General features: G+C 41.5%; 2 protein-coding genes and 1 non-coding gene across 5 annotated transcripts; all 3 read left to right on the top strand.

Annotated features, from left to right (window-relative positions):
* Positions 1–2,570: 2,570 nt before the first annotated feature.
* On the top strand, positions 2,571–18,273 carry LOC118418420 (lipopolysaccharide-binding protein-like). 3 transcript variants are annotated; one of them, XM_035824317.1, is made up of 19 exons: positions 2,571–2,815; positions 6,759–6,870; positions 7,719–7,850; positions 9,427–9,500; positions 9,869–9,959; positions 10,313–10,376; positions 10,800–10,863; positions 11,153–11,244; positions 11,937–11,999; positions 12,122–12,199; positions 12,623–12,658; positions 12,860–12,919; positions 13,726–13,893; positions 14,289–14,362; positions 14,773–14,815; positions 15,310–15,370; positions 15,949–16,035; positions 17,525–17,598; positions 17,994–18,273. In XM_035824317.1, exons 1-19 carry the CDS (start codon positions 2,692–2,694, stop codon positions 18,039–18,041), a joined length of 1,545 nt encoding a protein of 514 aa, XP_035680210.1. In that variant the 5' UTR covers positions 2,571–2,691; the 3' UTR covers positions 18,042–18,273. The 3 variants fall into 3 exon arrangements, with proteins under 3 accessions (XP_035680210.1, XP_035680212.1, XP_035680211.1); XM_035824319.1 differs by lacking the exon at positions 11,937–11,999 and having other exon boundaries at positions 12,059–12,199; XM_035824318.1 differs by lacking the exon at positions 15,949–16,035.
* Positions 7,211–7,282, top strand: Trnap-cgg. Its single transcript has one exon. It is a non-coding gene; the product is annotated as a tRNA-Pro (tRNA).
* Positions 18,274–19,751: 1,478 nt separating the features above from the next.
* LOC118417497 (lipopolysaccharide-binding protein-like) lies at positions 19,752–23,538 on the top strand. The gene is made up of 7 exons (XM_035823076.1): positions 19,752–19,920; positions 20,319–20,430; positions 20,953–21,084; positions 21,590–21,663; positions 22,154–22,244; positions 22,578–22,641; positions 23,476–23,538. Exons 1-7 carry the CDS (start codon positions 19,803–19,805, stop codon positions 23,536–23,538), a joined length of 654 nt encoding a protein of 217 aa, XP_035678969.1. The 5' UTR covers positions 19,752–19,802.
* The last annotated feature ends 846 nt before the right edge of the window (positions 23,539–24,384 follow it).

Raw genomic sequence — 24,384 nt, 5'->3', positions numbered from 1 at the left:
ATATTTGGTCATTTCCTTAAAACTTAGAGGAAGTGGCACTAATGTCGCGGCATTGTTGGTCACCGTAGTGAGAAAACTATGGGTAGTTTGCTGTACGGATTAATCTTGTAAAGGAAAAAAGGTGCATTTGGTATTTGTAAGTTTCATGAGCTCCAACAGTAATTAGACTGGAGCAAGAAAAAACCCCCATTTCAACTTGCTTTTGTATTGCAATATCTGCATAATCAAAGACGAATTGTCTGTATCATAGATACATGAATTCTCCAAGTACAGCTGTTTTTGTATGACAACATATTCTGGGTTTTCAACTGTAGTCCTCTATATGAAACTGGAAGTTGTTTCATTATAATGCCTCTATGTTCTAGTTGTTCACCAACAGGTATAAACATGTATTGAAATTAGATTTGTAACGAATTAAAAATTCATGAATTATTTCGTATATTCTGTCTAGTGATTTGAATGACAATAGCTGAATCATCGAATTTGATCTCCATGTAACCTTTGACCATATAATGTATGCATGGGTGCCTTTTTTTAATGTTGCTTTATTTTGATGTACCAGTGTACTGTTTCCTCAATGTAAGACTTAAAATTTATGCAAAAAATTAGCAAACTGTACACTTAACAGACTTTCAATATAATATTCTCTGAGAGGAGTGTGCCGGTAAATTTCCCGACTACTACTATATCTCCTCGACTCAACCTCTGCTTGGTAAATAATATAAAGACCTGTAAAAAACTAAAATACCCCCTCCACTCAGAATACACAGTAACATGCTGTCATAATACCCGGGTACCCTGAACACACACACGTTACAACATCCAGTAAAACTGGTTGGGGATGAACACAACAGTACATCATACATGCCAGGTGAGTACCAGGTCACGTATTGACGGGCGGGGTCAGGGACATTTCTACTGGTAGTAAACTATGTGGCACATGCTGTTGGGCCATAGGACATCAATCTTGGGAATGGTGTGGCATCTGAAATTGATTTTTCCCCGTCAAATATGCTTTGCACCTGTGAACAGATGGACATAAATGTACAAATGAAAATTTTCCCTTCTACCCATAACAAGTTAACCTGGGTACCATCCGGAAAGTAGTTCACTCCAGCAAAAACTACACATAGATAAGTCAAAGTAATATCAAAGTATAGCATGTCATTGGATAAGGATGAATTGCGATAACATTTCCCGCGACAGTGTCTACGTTCAAAACAGAAACAAATTCATTTATTCATTAGCAAATGTGACAAAGTACATTACACCTGTCAGACTCTCAGGCAGCGTTGCTGATATTGGAGTCTACAAGTAGGGACAGACAAATACACAGGGATGGTAATATTACGTTACACATCACTAGCATTATCAATAACTCTAAATACCTAACAAGTTAATTCAAAATCAGTCTACAATCTATTTAGGTTGAGTTACCAAAATTTCATTATAATTGGATTATATAACGTTACACCAAAATAGTTTGTGCTCAAACGTCTTAAATGGCACCTGTTAAGTTCTTTCATTCCGAACATCATGGTGATAATATTTACCTGTTAACGTTTTTTCAAGGTCATGAATGACGTTGTTATAAGATCAATATCTGACGCGTTTTCCCATAATAGGAGCCCAATCTGCCGGCGGTTCTTCCGTCATGTCTGATTAGTCTCCTAACGCGGAAATAAATTCTCTCAGTCAATGCTTATTCTTGCGTGACCTGAATAGGTTTAAAAACAAGTTTTAGGCCACACCGATTTAATTTCTTGGTTCACGGATTCGCTCGCTCCTATTTTTGGGGAAAAAAAATAAAAATAAAAATTACCACTCAGCAAATTTTCACCATTAATGAAACCATTCACCAACTTTCTGGTGTAGCAAATTGGCCTTTATATTATAAGCTCCTTAAAGTGTGGGTACAGGTGCTGTTACTGTACAAAAATAGTGTTTTTGTACTTTTTTCAAGCTGAAAACTTTTTTTCTTTATGTTTTGGATTAGCCGTTACCTTTACCCCAACCATTTTACTATTCTTATTTTTATTTTGCCCTCTCGCTCCATATTTTTTATGAAAAAATCCGTGAACCAAGAAATTAAATTGGTGTGGCCTTAGGCTACGTTTGAAACCGCTTATCATTCATCATAGCAAGGAGGTTATATGATATAACCCCCTTGATCATAGTCAAAAATGCAATGTCGTTGAAGTTTAATTGTATAGAAGTACAATTAACATAAATTGGAAGGCTATGCAATATCTAGGTACTGTACATGTATCAGTTAACGTCATGAAAAAGAATTATATCACTAACGTTAGTTATATAAAAGGGGGGGGGGGCTGGTAATATGCACTGCTTCTATCTGGTAGCTACCGTTTGGTGTAAAGATATGTAACATTTCCAATTTGAAAACACCGATAGTAAGTAAACAAGTTTCATAATTGGGGGTAAATGGTAAAGTTCAAATTACCCAAACTCCCATTAGACCAGTTCTTCCCGAAAGGGGAATCCCGGCTGTCCGCTCCACCAATCACAGCGACGGAAAGTCACATGACCTTGACGTAATGAAAACAACGACAGTGACACCAGTTCCCTAAATTTGACTCGGCACTTCCTCGTGAGAAATCCTGCGTGTGCTTCAGTTTAACAAACTTGGCCGGGACGTTTCTGTTTGTTGGAGTGATCCCAAGCGCCGTGAAGATGAAACTCCTCTGTGCCAGGGTGCTGGCCCTGCTCTTGGCCCTGGTGGCCGCCGTCTTCCATGGAGCGCACGGTCGGAACCCGGGTCTCAAAGCCAAGGTCACCGAGTTCGGACTCACCTACGGTAGGCTCTTCGTGATATTGTCAGTCTCATATTTCCTCATTCTGAAACCATTGAAAACCTTCACATTAAGTGCAAGACATTGAGCCCTGGAACGTTTTTCATACGAATTACAATCGTATTATCAAAGTTCTTGTCAAGCTCACAGGCTAGTAAACTTACAAATGCCAATTTCTGGATTTCTGTTACTCTCCAAGTAGAAGTTAGGCTCCGGCTGTTTTTTTTTTTTTTTGGCCGCGAGACATCAACAAGAAATTGTACAAAACAGAAAGCCTTAAAAACGACTAAAAAAACGTCAAAAAAAACAGCTGGAGCCTAACCTCTGCTTGGAGAGTAGATTTCTGTGCCCTCGGGCGAATTTTTCGGAACTTGTTGTCGTCTCTGTGCATTTTAAGTGTTTTGCTCGGGGATCACGGCACTTCGAGTTTTGTGGATGTTCCTCACGTCTGCTAATACAAGGCAATAAAACAAAATGAGAAGTTAAATCACAAAATACTCCATATACGGAACTATACATATGATACAGGGAACGGACGCAGCGAATACGGAAATTTTGAAGAGCTGTTACGATAGAATCATTTCCCCTTTCTGTTTCCCCTTTCTGTTCCCCATTCATAGTCATACTCTAAACATTGCAACCATTTCATACACCACTGCACTAAGGCACAACATTGCTTCGTCATACGTATCGTTTCCCGAACACTTACGGCAAGATGATCCCAGATAATGTCTTATTCTTTTGGATCACACCCAAAAAATAACAGAGTAACAGTCCCGCTCTACCGGCGACCGCGAATAAGCACTGCGGCATAGTGTCAGGCCTAGGCCGTGGCATTGCCTGTTTGGCAGGCTTCGTTTGTTGTTTGCTTGTCCATTTAATATCCTGTACCTTTATTTTGTACCTTTATTTTGCAAATACAATGTACCATGTACAATTGTCATGATTGTATAAGCTATTCTGATTGCCATTGGCTTTCTACCAAACGCAACTTACGAAAAGATTGAGCCAGCGGCTACTATAGAGGATGGCACCCAGGCTACTTGGTGTACTACGCTATAAAGTGTTGAGTGAAGAAACGAAGGTATTGGAGTCAATCCATGTGGCAATGGATAGCCTATGGCCAGACCTTTGACTGACTGAGGAAGGTACATACGTTGCTCTAAAGAGCAACTCTCAACCAGCTTTGCTGAGGTTGAATTTTTCGAGGCTAATAATGAAAATCGACTTCCTCTACCCAACCGACCTCTGACGAATACTAAACTTGCATCAACAACCAGCATTGTCGAGTCTGAATTTCGAGGCTGTATAAATCTACCTCCTCCATTCAGCACATGATTAACACAGCGGAACTAAAATAGCTCTATCCTCTCCCAAGCATAAAATTCTGATTGACCAGAGATGCTATTGGGTGACATGTGGCCACAGCGGTCAACGTTGCTTTTTTTAGCCTTGCCGGAGTCTGAATGTCGAGGCTATAGATGACTCCCTAGGCCTTCTCATCTGTGTAGCACATGACCGGGTTCTGACGAACACAGCGGAACTAACTATATCAACAACAGACCTTCCCTCACGACATGTTTACTGTGTAGTTTATGTAAGATGTATATTCTTACACAACCTACGCAGATACAGCGTACAACAACAAGGTTGTTTTCAACGCTTAAATGTCCAGGACAAATCCACACCATAGTATCCAGGACTTCTTGAAGAATGTTAAAAATAGCATCAAAGGTTCGCACTGAGAAAAACAAACGAAGCTTTCCTGGTACATAATCCGTACATGTGTAATGGATTATCAGGCCATGTAAGTGAAATTACGTATGTGTTATTCGACTTTTTATCACAAGAAAAACAAGAAAGCAAAAGGTTGTTCTGACGCAGCTGAGAGACTAACATTCAAATGAATTTTCGCAACATGAAAATCGTTTTTTGACTCCCTCACTCGCTCGCTCAGACACTTATTCGCCCACTCACTCACCCACTCACTCACTCACTCACTCACTCACTCACTCACTCACTCACTCACTCACTCACTCACTCACTCACTCACTCACTCACTCACATAGCTTAAACGCAACGCAACTTGAGCTGAGTGTATGCGTGCAAATGAATAAGGCGAGCGCAGTGTTGAACACCCAAGTTGATTCAAATACTAGCAGTCTAAACTAAAAGCAACAGAAAAGAACTACGGGTTAGAACGATGTGTCTTTTGTTGACCGTCACCTCATGCTAGATATATTTTCCACAGCTTGTCGGCAGTAAATACGCGTATTTGTAATGTCAGTTTGTCGCTAGATGTCACATATTGCAATGGAGTAACTGTTTCCCAATGACTATGCTTCTGTTCGTCTAATATATATATGCAAAGATATTGACGCAGGTCTGAAATTATCAGGAATACGAGTATTGGGGACTGATGGAAGAGTATTTAAGGCCAACTCCTATTTAAGCGATGTGTTATTGAGAGTAATGGGTATAGAGAAAAACCCTATAGGGCTTTATGAATGGAGACTAACTCTTATGTTTGCGCGTAACACTTGGACGAATTGGAGCTTGCCCAAAGGCTGCGCTACCTCAAGTATAATGTCTTCACTGTAGCGGAAACACTGATGCTCGTTTGAGACTATTAGAGCTAGCACTGGCGGTGGTCCAAGGCTGCATTATAAACACCCACGTAGTCTTTGGAGTTATCTTATCGTTTAAGGGTAATTTTCCAACCATCAGCGACCATTTAATTCAATCATTATTGCATCCCGCCGTCCCCTGCGCGGTAGACGGTGGGCGGTTGACCGAAGCTGTGAGTCATTCTCAGTACGATGGCTGAATTTGCAATGACCGAATCGCCAACATAGTGTAGGTCTGCAGGAGACGAGAATACGATAAATATTCGCTGAGTGAACTAGAAAATAAATGATTTGTTTACCATTTCAAATTAAAGTTATATCAAGTAAAGCGCATGGACCGGTGTTCTCATTTTTTTCTATCGATCACCAATGTCGCGGTGACGAACGCTGTTCATCATATTGATGGTGTCCCGATTTTCGATTCGGTGAATCGTTATAATTCAGCGCGTAAGTGCATGTTTGGTGAATCGTATTTATAAGTCAAGTGCAGAAATGTTCTTGTATTTCGCCCACGTGCACTCGAATATTCCAATGTTATCTAAGCTTTGTACCCTGAATGGTAAAAAGCATGTATAGAATATTTCTATTCGTCCGAAGACTATTACTTTACGTTTCAATTGAATGCAAATTGAGACACCAACATGGCGCTGGACGTAAGGATGACGTCACGTTCCAAGCCAGGTGACGACACGTGAATAATAGCTGCCGACGGTTCCCCTTACCCTATCCCATGCAAACACATTTTTCACAATAACAGCATAGTCCTATATTCTTTTACCAGCCGGGTTAGTAACATTCCTATGTAATTAGAAAGTTAACATTTGCAAGCGAATATATATATTTTGTTTCTTTAAGCTAGACCTTCACACGGTCTAGCTTAACAAGCTAATGCTCTGTCTATTCTTACTCAAACAAATTCTTAGTGCGCAAATGCATTCCTATATGTGGTGAGCGAAAAGCTTGGCAGGATAACATCGCTGAATGGACGGGCCTCAGCCTACAGGAGAGACTAACCCTGGCTAGGGATAGAAGAACCTGGAGGCAACTCTCGATCTTCATGTCTACCTTGTCCCCCCAACGACCTGGAGGTCAAGGGACTAGGTAGGTAGGTAGTATATGTGGTGACCAGCACGTCCAGCTTTGTCCTACCACTTACTACATTATTAAATCGAACACCACAGGTGTCAGGCTACACTTCTACTTACCATTGGTCTTAATTTGTTGGAGAAGAAGAAGGGGAATGGGAAACGGAACAGAAACAACTTGTTTCTCTTTGTTGAAGGAAAACATAACAAGTTGATGTTTTGTATGTTTACACCAGGTATGAAGGTGTTCCTGTCTGTGCTGAAGGACCGCGCTCAACAAATCCAGATTCCCAACCAGTCCGGCAGGGCTGATGTCGTCATCGGGAAGGTCGACTATCAGTTCACCAAGTAAGGCCATGAAAAACGTTTTGTTCGAACAAAGTCTTCTTCGTTTCACAACCTTCTTTTTATTCTTCCGTAGACGTTTCTGACGTCTTCATCATTACAGAATGAAACAAAATATCATCATCGCACAGATAGTCGCCGAAACGTCTACGGAATAATAAAAAGAAGGTTGTGAAACGAAGAAGACTTTGTTCGATTGATCTACCAACCCGATTAAACTATTTACGGAAAACGTTTTGTTGTTTTCCGTTACCCGACCGGTCCTAGCAGTAGCAAAAACCTGCGTTCTGTCCGTGCAAAGGAACAATATCCATGTACAGAGTGATGTCTGGCCTACAGTTGCGGCCTGTTGGTCTAGCGGTATGATTCTCGCTTCGGGTGCGAGAGGTCCCGGGTTCAATTCCCGGACAGGCCCGTTTCTTTTACTTGTGGGATCTTTAAAACGACACAAGAAGAAAAGCCAGTTATACTTACTCGTATCTTTGTGCCTGCTGTATATCGTATCAATGGTTACTATATTCACACGTGGGTATTATGTACCTGTACGATGATATTTTTCCGAAGGGTGATATTTTCTTTTATAAAGAGAAAAAAATCACAATTTCTAAAATCTCATCAAGGTCAAGGCAGACATACTCGTTGAATTTAGCATAGAATTAATAGTTTTTGATTATACTCAAGTATATTTTTTTAAATCCGTCACCAAAAAAAAGCAAAACAACGTTTGACCACGAGCGGTAGGTTGTAGCTTTATGTAAATAAAAGTTATGACGTCTGGGTTCGTTCCTTTGTGTTTTTTGTTTGTTTATTTTTCTAATCGACCTACATTTGTGCCATTTTCATTACGTCAGCATTAAGATGACGTCGTTCAACATCGGCGGCACGAGCCTTCCCGTGGTGCCCCGCGAGGGCCTGCGTCTCCGGGCCAATGGCGTGTCAGCTTCTCTCAACGGAAACTGGCACTACTCCGCCAAGGTCGCCTTGTAAGTAACGCTAGTTCACCTTTATCCGTGGGGTAACCTATATCTGTGTCGGCTTCTCTCGATGGAAACTGGCACTACTCCGCCAAGGTCGCCTTGTAAGTATGACAGTGTAACTAAATCTGAATGATGTTTTTGTTTATATTGTATACCTGGTACACCACTTAATGACGTAACACGCCAGGTTTGTGCTAAGGCCACGTTGATTTGATTATATGGATGACATCCGCGCTCGCACCAATTTTCGGCCATTTCCAAAAAAAAAAAAAAGTTTTCGACCACACAATAAATTGTGCAAAGCAGCTGTAAAATGAGCACAAATATTCTGTAGATTGAAAAAAAAAGTATCAGAAAACAGATAACTAATGCCATAGAATGCCAAGATAAATCTAAAGTCAAAGAATAAGATGTGAAAGGACAGAAAGAAAGAAAATCTATTGTTGGTTGGGGGAGGTACCAGTACAGAAAATTCAGGTCCAGAGGATCATTTCCAGGTCCGGACACGAACCTGGACCTGATTGTCTTTGGAAACTTGAGAACTGGCAATACTCAAAACAATGGTAATTGGTCAATTTTGCTACAAAGGAATCTGTTTGGTGGATTATTGGACTCCCACTGCATTTTAAAATCCCATCTCCATGTAATAAAGGCTAACTGTCTCTGTACCTTTGACTGTAGAAACTTGGTGCAATTGACTAAACTCTACTTGACTTCGCTCTTGTTGTCTTCTTGGCCCCCCCGGTTAGACCAAATGGCTGCCGACATAGTGTGTCAATTTTGTAATTGGCAAAACCTGTTCCTCTGGGTTTTTTTCATGTCTGTTTTTTTCGGATTGGTCCAAGAAGAAAAAAAATGTTTTGCGCCCGTATGATGTACTGGTGCCTACACCTATCTGTTGGTATACCATACTATGTGTTTGTAGTCCTATGTTCAACCTTCCTGGCCACTTTGATTTCATACTGAAGGCAACTTTTTTTTTTTGCCAAACTTTTTTTTTATTCGCTCGCTCGCATCAGTTTTGGAGTTCCCGGAGGATGTCATCCATATAATCAAATCAACATGGCCTAAACAGTACAATCTGCATGTCCAGACAGATTTAATTGATCCACTCACACCAGAAAGGACCTCTACTCTTGTGTGTTGGGATCTTTAACGTGCTCGTGGTGTGACTCTAGGTCCTCAACCAAGAGACATTCATCAAATGCTCCCCGATGGACGTCCCTTAATAGAGCTAGCTAAGTACTCATTTACACCTAGGCCTAGGTCAATGTGACTGTTGCTAGCCTCCACGACAGTCTCCGTGTGGCTGATAGCCAGGAAACAACATTTAGTGTGTAATAAGTAGATATGAGGAAAAATCAAAGATCGTAACGAAGACTGAGGTGGAGGCTACATTGGAAGAAGAGCAACTCTTCAGCTTGGTCTCTAAGGTTTTAGGGGACGGCTTAGGGGCCATTTCATATAACAGTGCGCCAAACAACTTTTGATCTGGTTGAGTCGAAAAACATTGACTTTCTATATAAATCCTATTCTTCTGTGTACGTGTTTTGAATTCACATTTTCTACTGTACCTTTACAGCATTCCAATTCGTGATGGCGGCACATTGAGCCTGTCGATCCGTGAGGTGTCGCTAGATGTCGTCATTCGTCTAGGTGAGATTCAATCCATCTTCATCCTTCCTTTTCTTCAAATTCAGTGCAACGCTTAATGTCTGTCAGTCTGTAATAATGAGCCCGTCATCTGTCTGAGAGTGTAAGAATAGTAGAACGGCTATTTGGTATCTATACATAATAAGGTGAACCATGAAACATGGTTCACCTATTGAGAGCGGAAGAGGAGGAAGTAGAAGAAGTGGTAGAAACGAAGCAAAAACAATATGATGAGGTAACCATAACAACAGGCGATTATGATATGGGAAAACTCTGTTTAGGCTGCTACGTTAGGTTTAATTTACGTTATCTAAGTGGTTTTAGTGTAATTTTAATCGTGACCTTGACCAAATGCGTGATTGTTATAACAGGTAAGGACCCCCAGGACCGCCCGACCATCTCTGTCGGCTCCTGCTCCGCACACATCGGTGACGTCAGCGTGACGTTTCACGGCGGGGCAAGGTAAACATGATTATGTCTAAGCAGATATTAGCAGGCAATATCGTCAATTTTTTTCTTGTAGACTAACTACATTTAAGCTACGAAACGTTACGATCCCGCCCCCAATGGGACGGTAGAAAAACACACTCAAAAGCACGATGTTTCTCAATTATTTAGCCCGCCAAAGTCCATCCGTACACAATGCGCAGTTGTGGCTAAAGAGGAATTAGCTGTTTGATTTTCCACATTATGATGATAAATCAAGTGACTTTCGTCTTTAAACCACCAACATGGCGGATGCAATTACGTCATAATCACGTGAGTGCTAACATGACTGACAACTCTGTTGTTGTTGTCTTTCTCCGCCCACCCAGCTGGCTGTACAACTTGTTCAAGGGTGCGATCGAAAACACCATCAAAAAGCAGCTGGACAGCGAGGTACGCACGGCTTCATATAAATGACAGACTCCTGAACATATGCTTATAGTCATCGCGTTAATGTTGTACTACAGATATCAGGGAGAAATGCTCAACTCAATTTTTCTTATTACCTTGTGGTGGGATTTAGGTCTGCAATGTTTGTAAACAGGTAAGGGTGTAACCACCATTTTTAAAAGACCGATTAGCTGAAAGCACCATGAATAGTTGCTTGAAGTACTACTGATCAACAAGTTTGACTGCCTACCTTCAAACACAATTATTACATTTATGAGTATTGTGATTTTGTTGTTCTTCTTCTCCTTTACGCAAAGTCACAGTCTGTATAGACTGACTGACAGTTGTAGTAGTAGTAGTAGTATACACTATCATTACGCCACAGAAGATTTTGTGTGAATTCATTGTTGATTTTCTTCTGCCCAGATCTGCAAGTCCGTGTCGAAGGCCATCGATGAAGACGTGGAGAAATCGTTTGCACAAATCAAGGGTAAGGTTCTCACAGTTTTCATCTGTCAACAATTGTTGCGTCTTCTTCTGTTCAGGTCGGACAGAAATTATGCTGAAAAGAAAGGACAGAGAACCTGTTCATTTAACCAACTTATTGAATTCGTCTCAATTAATTTTGTTACCCGCTTCAACTTAGCAAAAGTTGATTTCCAAGCGGGTCCGGTATACAAGAGCCAAGACATGTTTGTGAGTAATACATTCAGTCTGGTAGAGTCAAACCTAGCCGAGATTCAGTAGAACAAATAAAATCCAACATGTTCTCACTCCAGTGCTGGAGCCGGTTGGGAAGTTTGCCGACCTTGACCTTGGACTTGAGGAGGCTCCAAGTTTCCTGACAAACTCCATGGATCTCCCGCTGAAGGTCAGTGTATTTCAAATTGTTCTACGAGCTTGTTCAAAGTGTAAGCCGAAGAGACTGAACTATATCAAACACCCAACTGACCCAAGACAGAATCGCTTCTCCCGAAGTCAGAAACATCATGATTCAGACCAGCTCATCTCAAAGAGAGTGAGGACTTACTGACTCAATAGAAGAAGGCTGCTCGGGAAATTGCCTACCCCATTTCACCGTGTGTAAATTGAATATAAAATATCTTTGATACGTCGATGAAGGTTAGACAGCCATGTAACAAGAAACGCCGATTAGCAATTACTCAAGCAACTGGATATGACTTTGGAAACGGCCAGACGTTTCATGTAATAACCACAATCTTTCGTCAGTGACACTGAGGAGTTCTTGTTGAAGAGGGCGCACAATATTTATAAGTTTGGCCTGACAGTGCCGGTACCATATCCCTATATCGCCGCCTGCAGGGAGCCGTTGTGCCACGGGACAGCCGCATCACCGTACCGGTCTCCCCCGGACCCATCCCCAAGGTGCCCGAGACATCCCGCATGATCTTTACCGGTAACATTTCCCTTTATCCCCCTGCAGGGAGCCGTTGTGCCCCGGACAGCCGCATCACCGTACCGGTCTCTCCCGCACCCATCCCCGATGTGCCCGAGACATCCCGCATGATCTATACCGGTAACATTTCCCTTTATCCCCTACAGGGAGCCGTTGTGCCCCGGGACAGCCGCATCACCGTACCGGTGTCCCCCGGACCCATCCTCGAGGTGCCAGAGACATCCCGCCTGACTATCCCGGTAACATTTCCCTTTATCCACCCGTACAGGCAGCAGTTGTGCCGCGGGACAGCCGTATCACCGTGCCGGTCTCCCCTGGCCCCATTCCCGAGGTGCCCGAGACATCCCGCATGATCTACCTGTACGGGTCCGAGTACGTGGGCAACGCCATCGCATACATCTACCACAAGGTGAACTGCCACATCTCTGGGGATGTATCTATTTATTTCATCTTTAGACGGTTGGGTGACCCCCTGGTCCACTAGTACTGTACATGTAAAGCAGGCCAAGATGTGTTGACATTCAGTCAAGTAGAGGCAAAATGGACAACAATCGGTCGACAAATAAACCCAATATGTCAAGACAAAATCATCGTCCATTTCTCAAAGTCATAGCCCTCCCGAGATCAAAATCAAAGTGAGTTTTCTTTCGTCCTCTTTGACTCTGAGTATTGGCCATTGTATCGTTTGGTATATGCACAAACACAACTTGATATGCTTGCGTTCCGTTGACGTGACCATATAGGATCTAGTGCAGGTGGTAAATAATGGTAGTACTGTAGTGAAAGAAACGACGGAATAAACCAAAACATCTATCTTTTTATCTCCCACAAGGCTGGACAGCTCAGGCATGTTCTCAAGCCAAAGGACGTGAGTATCATGAAATCTCCCATTTTTTTTAGCTACGCCTCAGGGGCGGAGACATTTCTAACGGTATCGATAGAGAATCCGTTTTGTCGTCACTCAATAGTTGTATGTGTAAAGTATTTGTTTATGGAAATATTTGGCTCTTTTTACATTTATCAGATAATCCTAGCTTTTTGTGTCTTACTCTCCCTTCTTTTTTTATAGATTCCTAAGGACTTGCCCTTCAAGCTGAACACTACATATCTGGCGGGGCTGGTGCCGAAGGTAGAGACAATACTACATGTGCAAACATCAATGATTACATGCAGTATTCTGCTGGAATGTTACTTAAGCTTTATCAAGTCGGTACCAAAGTAATTGACAGAACATTCTCTCTCCGCGCGCGCATGTTGCCTCTATAAAAATGTTTTTGATGTTGCGGTATTATGGCACCCGGTGGAATTATCTCTACCGATACAACCTCGTACTCTAAATATGCATAAATCAGCTCGCCGAACTCCAGACGTCCATGCATCCACCCAAGTTTTCAAATGTTAACTCATGTAATACACCAAAAACAGTTAATAAAGCAACTGGATACGATTTTGTCACTGACGTTGAAACGTCTGACCGTTTCCAAAACAATATCCAATTGCTTGAGTAAGTGCTTTATGGCGTAACTTATTACCTGGATGTCTAATCTACATTGTCGTAACCCATGTACTACGCTGTCCCACACCCAGGTGGGTGAGTTGTACCCAGAGATGTTAACGCATGTACTACGCTGTCCCACACCCAGGTGGGTGAGTTGTACCCTGACATGGGTGTAGAGCTGGTGCTGAACACGTCCCTTTATTTAATCTTTATTATGTGATGCTCTACCTGGATGTCCACCCACCCAGGTTTCCCGATGTTAACCCATGTACTACGCTGTCCCACACCCAGGTGGGTGAGTTGTACCCTGGCATGGGTGTAGAGCTGGTGCTGAACACGTCCCTTTATTTAATCTTTATTATGTGATGCTCTACCTGGATGTCCACCCACCCAGGTTTCCCGATGTTAACCCATGTACTACGCTGTCCCACACCCAGGTGGGTGAGCTGTACCCGGACATGGGTGTGGAGCTGGTGCTGAACACGTCCCTGCCGCCCCACCTGTCCATCCGCCCGGGCCGCGCCACGCTGACAGGCTACGGGAACGTGCACGTGTACGCCACGCCTCAGGACAAGCCTGCCGTCTATCTCTTCAGCATCAACGTGGTACGTGCTTTACAAAGATTTTATATGGCATGCTGAGTCCGTTACGCAGCGTAACGCCCTTACATGTACCAACAAGCTTTCTTTCAGTCCTCTGCATTCTCCTCTGCACTCTTCACAAGTTGACATGACGCTTCAAAACAAGCATCAACGTGGTACATATCCAGCTGCTTGAGAAACTGCGTTTTGCCGTAGCCTGTGGTCTGTGGCTATTACAAAGCCCTGCTGACAGGCCTAGGGATAACGACAATACTTGACATGGACAGTGGCAACGTATTACGTGCTATATAAAGATCGGATTAATGTTATTAGATAATAATGTTAGCAGGTTAGGACTACCTTACGGCTTTATCAGCCTCTAATGTAGCGTTCTTGTATAAATTTTGTCATTTCCGTAGACCATGGATCTGGGTGCTGAAGTGAAGCTGATAGGAGAGCTGCTGTACGGGAACGTGTCCATGGATCCTAACAAGTGAGTACATCATTGTCGTTTACAGATTATGAACGCGCTTGATAACATTAAGTTACCACACAATTGTGAATATGACAGAAGAGACTTGTGGGTCACTAGTTTGTAGTCAAGTCTAATGGAAATCGAAACAAACAAACAAACAAACAAACTTCTAGCCAAAGACACGGCATGGTATAGTGTAACACTGGTGTCAACGATGGGATTGAAACTACATGAACAACAATTTCATGAAGCATTCAGCACACTGATGTGATTATACATTCTATATCGCTGTTATGATTTATTGTATCTTGTGGTACCATATGAATATGCTATATTTAAAAGAGACCTACCATGATATGCCAATCAAATTTAAGTTTATTAATTTAATCCTGTGTACCAAATCACTTTTTTACATTTGTATTTTATAGGATCAAGATCAGCACATTCGGCTCGACCATAGGTCCTGTGCCGGTGAGTAAGCTTTCCTAAAAGTACTTGGAGGGGTGACTTGTATGTATACATGTACATGTACATGTATTGAATAAATACTATAGATCTGTAATTTATTAAGGTACATATTTTTCGTCCACATTACAATGTGTGCTTTTATGCTTCATAATTCAAGAAAGTGTTATTTGCGTGCTTTTAAAAATTTTGTGACAATATTCCGTGAAAGCTCTAGAGACAATATAGTGGGAATGACTTGGGGCGAGGGGGCTGTTTTGTGTTTTTTGATGACTCACATTATGTTCTGGGAAGCGCTTTATTTATGTTTAGAGAGCTGAATATCATTTTTGGCCTGGTGTTCCAAAACGCTACTTCATGGTACTTCATGGTGCCGTCGGCGGTTCCAGCAGAACGGTTTCAAGAAAGAAGCTGATTCTGTACCTACGTGTCCAGCTGCAAGTTTCCCAGGCTTCTGTCCTAAAGGGAAGACTGACTAACATTTGTTCATTATTCTCCAGTCGTTTGGCTTGGACTTTGGGATCCGCGCACTGTGCGAGGCGACTGTGCCATGGATAAACAGTAAGAAATGCCTTTTTCATCTTTGAAGAAGTTAGTAATTTAGGGTAAAAATAGGACAGAAATAGCCAATTGAAGCCCTACCACAAGGTAAGTGACATCCTTTGGAACGCTGTGCTTTCTGTCTTTAATTTGCTGGTTATATAAGTTGCCATCATGATTTTTTTTTACTTTTTTACTGGTTGAGTTATTTTTTTTCGCATTGTAACAGTTGTAATAACCTCTGCGATATATGCCAAAATTAATCTTATTTTATTTTTGTCATCGCAGTTATATCTTACTTTTGCACCGTATAAAAGTTACCCAAGTAACTGATGAAGTTTTGTAAACGGTCAGACGTTTCAGACAAAATCTGCTGTTTTCCTACTGTCATTGTCACTGACACTAGTCACCGCCGGGTTTCATCTGAAACGCGTGATCGTTTACAAAACTTTCCCAGTTGCTTGAGTAACGTGTATTGTGTACCCTATTATCAAAGTATCAAGCATCTTACTTTTGGTTCTGAACACGTTGGCAGGGAGCTTCTGCCTCTCTTAACTTTACCTCATTCTCCGAACCTCTTGCTCACCTTCTCCTATCAGCCTTTGCGCTGGACAACAGGTTTGAGGGTATGCTCACGGTGTGGACGTCACGTGACTTTTGCAGACAGGGGGCGGTGCCTGCTATACGTACGTTATTGTGAAGGACCCAGCTGGTATCCTGTGCACGCTAGTTTCTAACCTAGTCTGCATGATTCAGCATCTCTACTGTACATACATTTTTAGCATTTGACTATGTTGCAGGGTTTCACTTTCATCTCATCACATTTGTGTCATTCAGCACAGTTTCAAATTGTAGTTGTGTAGCCAGTTTCACGGGTAATGGCATGTGTTTTAGCTTAGGCCATGTTGATTTGATTATATGGATGACATCCTCCGGGAGCTCCAAAACTGATGCGAGCGAGCGAATAAAAAAAAAGTTTGGAAAAAAAAATGTTGCCTTCAGTATGAAATCAAAGTGGCCAGGAAGGTTGAACATAGGACTAAACACACATAGTATGGTATACCAACAGTTAGGTGTAGGGACCAGTACATCATACGGGTGCAAAACATTTTTTTCTTCTTGGACCAATCCGAAAAAAGCAGACCTGAAAAAAACCCCCAGAGGAACAGGTTTCGCCAATTACAAAATGGACACACTATGTCGGCAGCCATTTGGGGTCTTACCGGGGGCCAAGAAGACAACAAGAGGAAGTCAAGTAGAGTTTATAGTCAATTGTACCAAGTTTCTACAGTCAAAGGTACAGAGACAGTTAGCCTTTATTACATGGAGATGGGATTTTAAAATGCAGTGGGAGTCCAATAATCCACCAAACAGATTCCTTTGTAGCAAAATTGACCAATTACCATTGTTTTGAGTATTGCCAGTTCTCAAGTTTCCACAGACAATCAGGTCCAGGTTCATGTCCGGACCTGGAATCGGAAATGATCCTCTGGACCTGAATTTTCTGTACTGGTACCTCCCCCAACCAACAATAGATTTTTTTCTTTCTGTCCTTTCCCATCTTATTCTTTGACTTAAGATTCATTTTGGCATTCTATGGCATTAGTTATCCGTTTTCTGATACTTTTTTTTCAATCTACGGAATATTTGTGCTCATTTTACAGCTGCTTTGCACAATTTATTGTGTGCTCGAAAACTTTTTTTGTGTGTGTGGAAACGGCCGAAAATTGGTGCGAGCGCGGATGTCATCCATATAATCAAATCAACGTGGCCTTATATAACACAATATTTAGTAGCATGTATGTGTGTATGTATGTGAGTGTGTGTCGACAAGGAAGAGACGCTCATCGTAGACGATGGGAGAACCATGATGAAGAACCATGTGTGTGTATGTACGTGCACATGAGTGAGTGTGTGTGTGTGTGTGCCCGTGTGCGTATACGTGATTACAATTTCCATCCGCCCAGAACAGATATGTCGACGTTTCTTTTAGAAAAGTGTAAAACCAAGGAACTTTCTGATGAAAGCTCCTTGGTCCTTTCTGATGAAAGCTCATTGGTCTTTTCTGATGAAAGCTCTTTCGTCAAACCATGCAAAAGGACCTACGAGTGCATAATGTAAATTAAATGCAAGATTCTATCAGTACTGTATGTTTAACTTCTCCTGATCTTACAGACTACCTGGCTCAGGGAATCCCCTTCCGTCTGAAGGACGTGCTGTTTGAGAACGCGCAGGTGGTCATGCACCAGGTGGGTCACGTGCAATAAGCTCGGTCACAGTTCCGAGTCCGCATGCGCAGCGACAGGAATTCTGCGTAATATGTCAAAGGTTAAAGTGCTATAAATTGTGGGTAATGTGTTAAATGGAGGCCCTGAGTTCTAAACAGTTCTCGTCTAGACCATTGTCTAATTTGCATAACAATGTCCAGACGTGCTTTGTTTTATGTCTGAGGGGTCTTCACCTTTGACATATTACCCACAATTCCTGTCGCTGGTCATGCGTACTCGGAACCGTGATGTGCTTACATCACTTCAAGATTCGACTCATCAACACATGTCGAACGTTTATACTTGCTAGGATTCTTTTCGTTTTGCAGAACTTATTAAGTTTGTAACTGAATCGTTTCTCTTTATTTCCTCTGCAGGGTTTCATTTCCATCGGCACAGATCTCAGGTACACAGGGAATTTCTGATACCACAGTTCAACCACGCCGCCTTGCAGCTGCAGTAGTAAATGCACGTTTTGATGCACATTTTGCTTTGTGTTATGCGGAAAGCAGCCACAGTTTTAATCACTGTCTAATGTATGTGTATATGGAATAAGTCCAAACAATTGGATAAGACTATGCGAATAAGCTTTATCGATGTGATAGCCAGGATACATTGCGAAATCAGATGCAAAATGTAAACTAAGCGTGTCTTTTATGTCTGTTGAGGAAGTACAGTCAAACCTGTCTATAGCGGCCACTCAAGGGACCGGACAAATTTGGCCACTATAGACAGGTGGCCTCTGTATAGAGGTGGCAACTTGTAGATAAAATACCCAAGGGACCGACAAAAAGTGGCCACTATGGACAGGTGGCCCCTCTGTAGAGGTGGCCCCTAATACAGGTTTGACTGTATGTGATAGTGTGTAACTGCATGCTCCTGATTGCATGGAGCATCTAACGCCAGCCAATGATTGGCTGGTCAAGCTTCCCACAATCGGCAGAAACTGTGTAACACACTTAATGAGACTCCTGATTGGTCAGCAAAGCTTGCCTTCCCCATTGGCTAAAACATTCTGAGCTGCGATGTCATTGATTTCGTAGTAGATTTTGAAGTGACACACAGGGTAGATAAATAGAAGAAACCGACAGTGCCTTAAACTGTATGCGTTTTGTGGCTGGTTTGATTTTCTAAAACTACAGAAATGTAGTTCCTCCGAAGCATTGGTGATCTGCTATAATTTGAGAGTGCTGTATGGAAATTCTTCAATACGCTTTCAATGCAGTTGTAATGTCGAGCCTTTTTTTTATATCTTCATCAGCCAGACATTTTGTTCATATCAATCATTCAGATGTAAATGTACAGTTTTCTACAGTTGTTTGTACCTTTGATATGTGTATAACATTTTGTATGAATTCTTGGAAATACGACTGACCATATTTAAAGGTGAAAGATCAAAATACAACTGAACTGAGAACTTGAATGTGGTACTTGTCCTGCTTGACATTTCTGTCATACTTCCTCTATCGTATTCTTGTACTCGAGTACTTAATAGAGTCTATGTATGTAGATATGTTATATCTATTGACATTGGATATTGTAATGTCCGAATCCGCAATCCGTATGCCATCTTCACTTGAGAGCAAATACCTCTTATAGCAGGAGTGGCTTAAAGGTTGTTTAAGGTTGTAATATTTGCCTTATTGTATTAGTGTTGACCCCTTCATCAGTGTTTTATGTTGATACAACACCTGATTTCTATAAAGAACCATCAATTCGAACCTCCTCGATCGGTTACAACAAAAACGCTGTCCCTGTAAATACTAAAAGGCTCAGGCACGTCTGTGTTTTTTCTTTACTTAATGTGTGGACGAGAAGATAACCTGTGCACTTTGGACGACCGAAGCAGAAACATAAAAACAATCGCAAAGAATCTAGGGCAGTCAAATTGAATTGAATAAACACTTAACACGTTTTGTGGATCGTTTTCTGCAAGCAAGGACGTTATATGATGCAATCCCACACAATTAAAGCATAGACTTACGTATTTGCTTATGGTGTTTGCAAAGTGACAAATGTGCAGCTTTTATTGACACACAGAGATTAGCATGCTGAGTATTGCACAGTCAGTGATTGCTGGTTTAGAAGAGGGAACATTGATCGTTTCGTGATCACTTCACACATTTCTGTGATTGTGAAGGAACTCTCATTGAAGAGTCCGCGCCGTAATCTCGTCCCCAATCATAATGGTATCCTGGGAAAGAGTTCTGCAGGTTGGCCTCCTATTGGTCAGCTGTGCTACTTGCTTGGCGGGAAAGTCTTCAGCGGCGAATGCAACATTCACCAAAGCTGCCATGGAATATGGTAATGTTATCCAACCAAACTCAACCGTATGACGTTAATTATTTGTAAAACAATGATTAGTGTAACTCTCCAATGTTTGGAGAAAAGAAGCTTTAATGTATCGCAAATGACTCACTCGATATGATTTTATCCAGCAAAATTTGACTATTAAGTATTTCTAACATGATGGCACATTAATTAGAACAGATATGGTTAGGCCAATACTGGCACTGTGGCGTATGTCGTACTAAAACGGAATGTATTACGTCGGGTTTTGATAGCGCATTGTTATAAGCCTTTGTGAAAAGTTTATCATCATTTCACTGGGAGTTTCAAACGTAGGTTAAAAGGTACATGTATTATGAAAGGGGTAGATGATTCTTTCCCATGTTTCCCGTCATGCCCTTCTGTCTGTGTAGGTACCCGGATGTTCACCTGGATGATCGAACAGAAAATGAAGAATTTCCACATCCCTGCCTCCAAGGGAGAAACAGAGACCCTTTTCGGTGCCATGGAGTACTACATCGAGAAGTAGGTCGTGGAAGCTTTTTTTTTAATGAGGGCTAGGCGTATGCAGCCTATCTTAATTTTCCGTAATTAGTATGGAAAATCGTCTTGTTCAGATTTGTAATTTGTAGCGAGGCGATCAAATTTTGTGTAATTGACTTCCTTCATTTTAGCGTAATAGGTCACAGGTGTTCTAAATTCAGTGTAAAGCGTTGTCGAGACCGACCATAAAGACCCTTCTAGATAAGTGTATTCAGGCACAACAGTACTAGTAGTCTATTGGTATGTTTATTTTCCACTAAAAAACTTTGTTGTGTATAAATAAAACATCGCAAATACATCAAGTTTGTTACCATTCCTCTAGACCTTTGTTATACCTGTCCCACCAGTCTCATTCTCATTCTCTTCTTGTGCCCCCCTCGAAATATGCCACATTCGACGCACACTCTACTACTTGCACTCATGTCGACACGTCATAGTGATACTAGCAGCAACAGGAATCTCTGGATCTCTGTAAACCCACCTCTTAACTCCACTCCTCCCCAGTATGTACCTATCGGAGTTCCGGATAGGACACACCAGCATGGACGCTGAGCCTGATGCCGGGCTCAGAATGATCACCTCCGCGGAGTCCAGCGAAATCAACGGAGACTGGGGATACAGGATGACCAGCGGGTTGTGAGTACTCAAATTTAGTAGTAGAAGTAGCAGACTGGTTTACAATAGGCAAAACATTCCTCCTGGCAACATAGAAGCCTGATTTACGAGGGCATTATAATAATGAATCATAGAAATAGCCAGCTTTGTGAACGACATGTTCAAACAATAGATCAATGATAACAATATTTTCCAGTTAAAATGAAATTTTCAAGGCAGTATTACGAATAAGTTGTGTTGGCGTGGCCTTCGGTTTGATGTTCAAAGACTATTGAAAGACTTGGAATTCAGAAAGGCGTCTAAAACTTCAACAAACCAGACCTGTAAGAATGAATGTGGATAGTACGCAAACAAGCGAAATTCTACCTTTAGGTTGGGTCATAAACATAGACAATGCGATTTTCTTAAGCTTAATGCTTAAGTTTTCTTTAACGATGGCACAGGCATCTATTTGATAATTTTTTGTTAACTAGATAAAAGACATGACCTTCAGCATTCTGAGTCGCATCCATTCATGTATTGGCAGTTTTCTGATGAGTGACGTAGGGCGGTTCAAGGTCAGCGTTTCTTCAGCGTACATCGATGTCGTCATCTCTATGGGTAAGTCATCAGTTTCTCTAACAACAACACCACTGCAGTTCCAATACAAGATGTTAGGTGGCCCATACCCTCTTCACTTCTTCCCAAGCCTATGAGCTAACGCCCTGTAACTCCTGTCACTCCGACGTATGACCATAGGCATAGAATGATCACGTGTGTTGCGGCATTAAATCCATGGCCAAAATATTTTGCACATATCGTTAGCTTTATAAATAATGAATATATTAGAAGTTTAAGAAGGCTGGACATCAAGGTAGTATTTCGAAACATTGCCTTAGGTCATGTGACAGTGAGCAGATCTGTTGAAAAGCAGGTTTTATATCGTAGCTAATTTGAATTGATATGCAGATGACGTTAACATGAATTTTAGATATTACAATAAAAAGGGTAAGACGAAGTCTAGACAAGGTTGATACAATTGAGTCAATCATCTATTAGAGTACAGGAGCGAATGAGACTTTTCACTTTGTTTGCGTATATCTTGCCACAGATGAAGACGCTGCAGAAAAGCCGACAGTGTCCGTACAGAGCTGTGATGCAGGGGTGGGGGGTATGGAGCTGGTCTTTCACGGAGGCGCCAGGTAAGGTCACATTTCCAAACCGGGGCCTGGTCGGACAGCTTTCGGGAACGAAAAGTATGATATAAAAGACAGCACGCTTACACAAGACGTAAAGAGAATACTAGTCGTCGGCATTGTTTCTGTATATTTTTACGTAGACAGTTCCACAAACAACCCTTTGGGCCCCGGTTTGTAAATATGACGTTAGCCAAATACCTCTAATGATATAATGCGTAAAATAAAAGATACACGAAAACAAATATAAAATCAATAACTTTGTATGCAAAAGATAGTCAACAAGCCTGACGTTTTCGTTTCATGATAATATTTTCTGGTTGTTACCTTTGACCCCAGCTGGCTGTACAACGTCATCTCACCGATCATAGTGGAGGTACTCAAGGCACAACTGGGCGAAATGGTAACTTTTAACTATTTCATTAATTATTTTATATATATTGTCTCTGATAAGTCTTAATAACATTTTACATATCTGGTTATTGATAACTATTTGGTAGCTGGTCATTGATAACTATTGATAATCAATTGCAAATTCATTTCAATGCGTATAAACATGTCAACGTTGTAGACATACATACAAGGATATGGTAGCATCCATCAAAATCACATATTTACTGTATAGACATATATCGAAATATAGGTCGTTTTTGCACCAGGCCATACGCCTGTATAACGAATCCTCTTAGTGTTACTTAGTGTGTATGGCGTTCCTGTCCATTACTTCAGTGTTCTCTGTAAGGCATTACGTACAACTTTGTTTTAGGTGTTTCTGCGTCAAGCATTGTAATTGTTTAATTAATGTATATACATATATTCTGTATTCACCATGTAACAATTTGTACAAATCAGTGATACTCAGTTTGCTTTTTACTGACTGCGATGCTGATTTTTTTTCTGAATAAACTATGAACTATGAAACTATGAAACTATCTACATCCCTGACATGTCAGGTACCCAGTATTTCATGCCATAGTCTAATTGTACATATTGATTGATTTATGTAGAAAACGTTTTACAGTGAGTCTTTTAGGATCTTTTAGTTCTTGCTGGAGGATTTATATGCTGTAGTTGTTTCTCAGTGTTCCTCCTATGTACGTAGCCGTGGATCTGGGGGTCGTGCAAAGGTGATAATCTTTTAGTGTTTGTTGGAAGAGTTCTCTTTGTAACTGTAAACATAGCGTGCATCATGAATAATCCTCGATAACCGGTGCTAACCCGTTCTAACCATTGACAGATGTGTGAGTCGGTGGACAGGACGCTGGGCGTATGGATGGGGAAAACTCCCGCTGCATGCTGAACGTACCTGTGGTCGTGATGAAGGGTTCAAAGGCTTGTAGCCTTCCCTGTGATTTGATGAGGATGGTTTGTATGACAGAATAAACAGACTCTTTTTACACCACCATTGTTTTATTTCCACTGACGTTTCGGTGTCCGTCTGTCTGTTACCTTCCCAGTGCACTTCTGACTAATTAACATTGTACTGCAGCTATAGGTGTCGCTGCTTACGGATGCGGTTCCAAACATAAGGCATTTACATATATACAGTGATCGTTTTATGCGGTGCTTAAAATGCGGTCCCAAATGTAAAAAAAAAACACACAAAAAAAACACGGTACGAATGTCAATTGTGCCGTTACCCAAATCAATCTCTGCTTGGAGAGTAAAAAAAGTCCAAGACGTGCACAAGGATTGCTGTAGATGGAAAATACCACACGCATACAGTACGTGTAATACATGCGGGATTATATCCGTACACATATTCACATTGCCATTCCTCCCTCAAAAGTGTTGTTGAGTTAGGCTTGCAGCCACTGGTTGGTAGAAAGTACGAACAGAAAACGGGACATATGATGGAAAGGTAGCAGTCTTACCCACCACCACAGTACAGAACACATAAAACTGCCTTCAAAAAAGAAGTCAAACCCGACAATAGTATTCATAGTCATCATGTAGTTGATTAGACACTAGTTTTATGTACCACTCTGTATTTACTTCTCTTACTTCTTGGGTTACAACAATTTTCATCAATCAGTGACAGTTTTTGAAAAGGTATAGTACATACCTCCCAAATTTTCGATGTCTACCAGTACATCATCTTCAGGGGAATGACCTAATCTCACTTCTCGCGAGAGAACAAGATTTC

This window comes from Branchiostoma floridae, chromosome 6, assembly GCF_000003815.2.
Source record: "Branchiostoma floridae strain S238N-H82 chromosome 6, Bfl_VNyyK, whole genome shotgun sequence".
NCBI classification, from domain to species: Eukaryota; Metazoa; Chordata; class Leptocardii; order Amphioxiformes; family Branchiostomatidae; genus Branchiostoma; species Branchiostoma floridae.
This window is presented reverse-complemented; position numbering and strand designations above follow the sequence as displayed.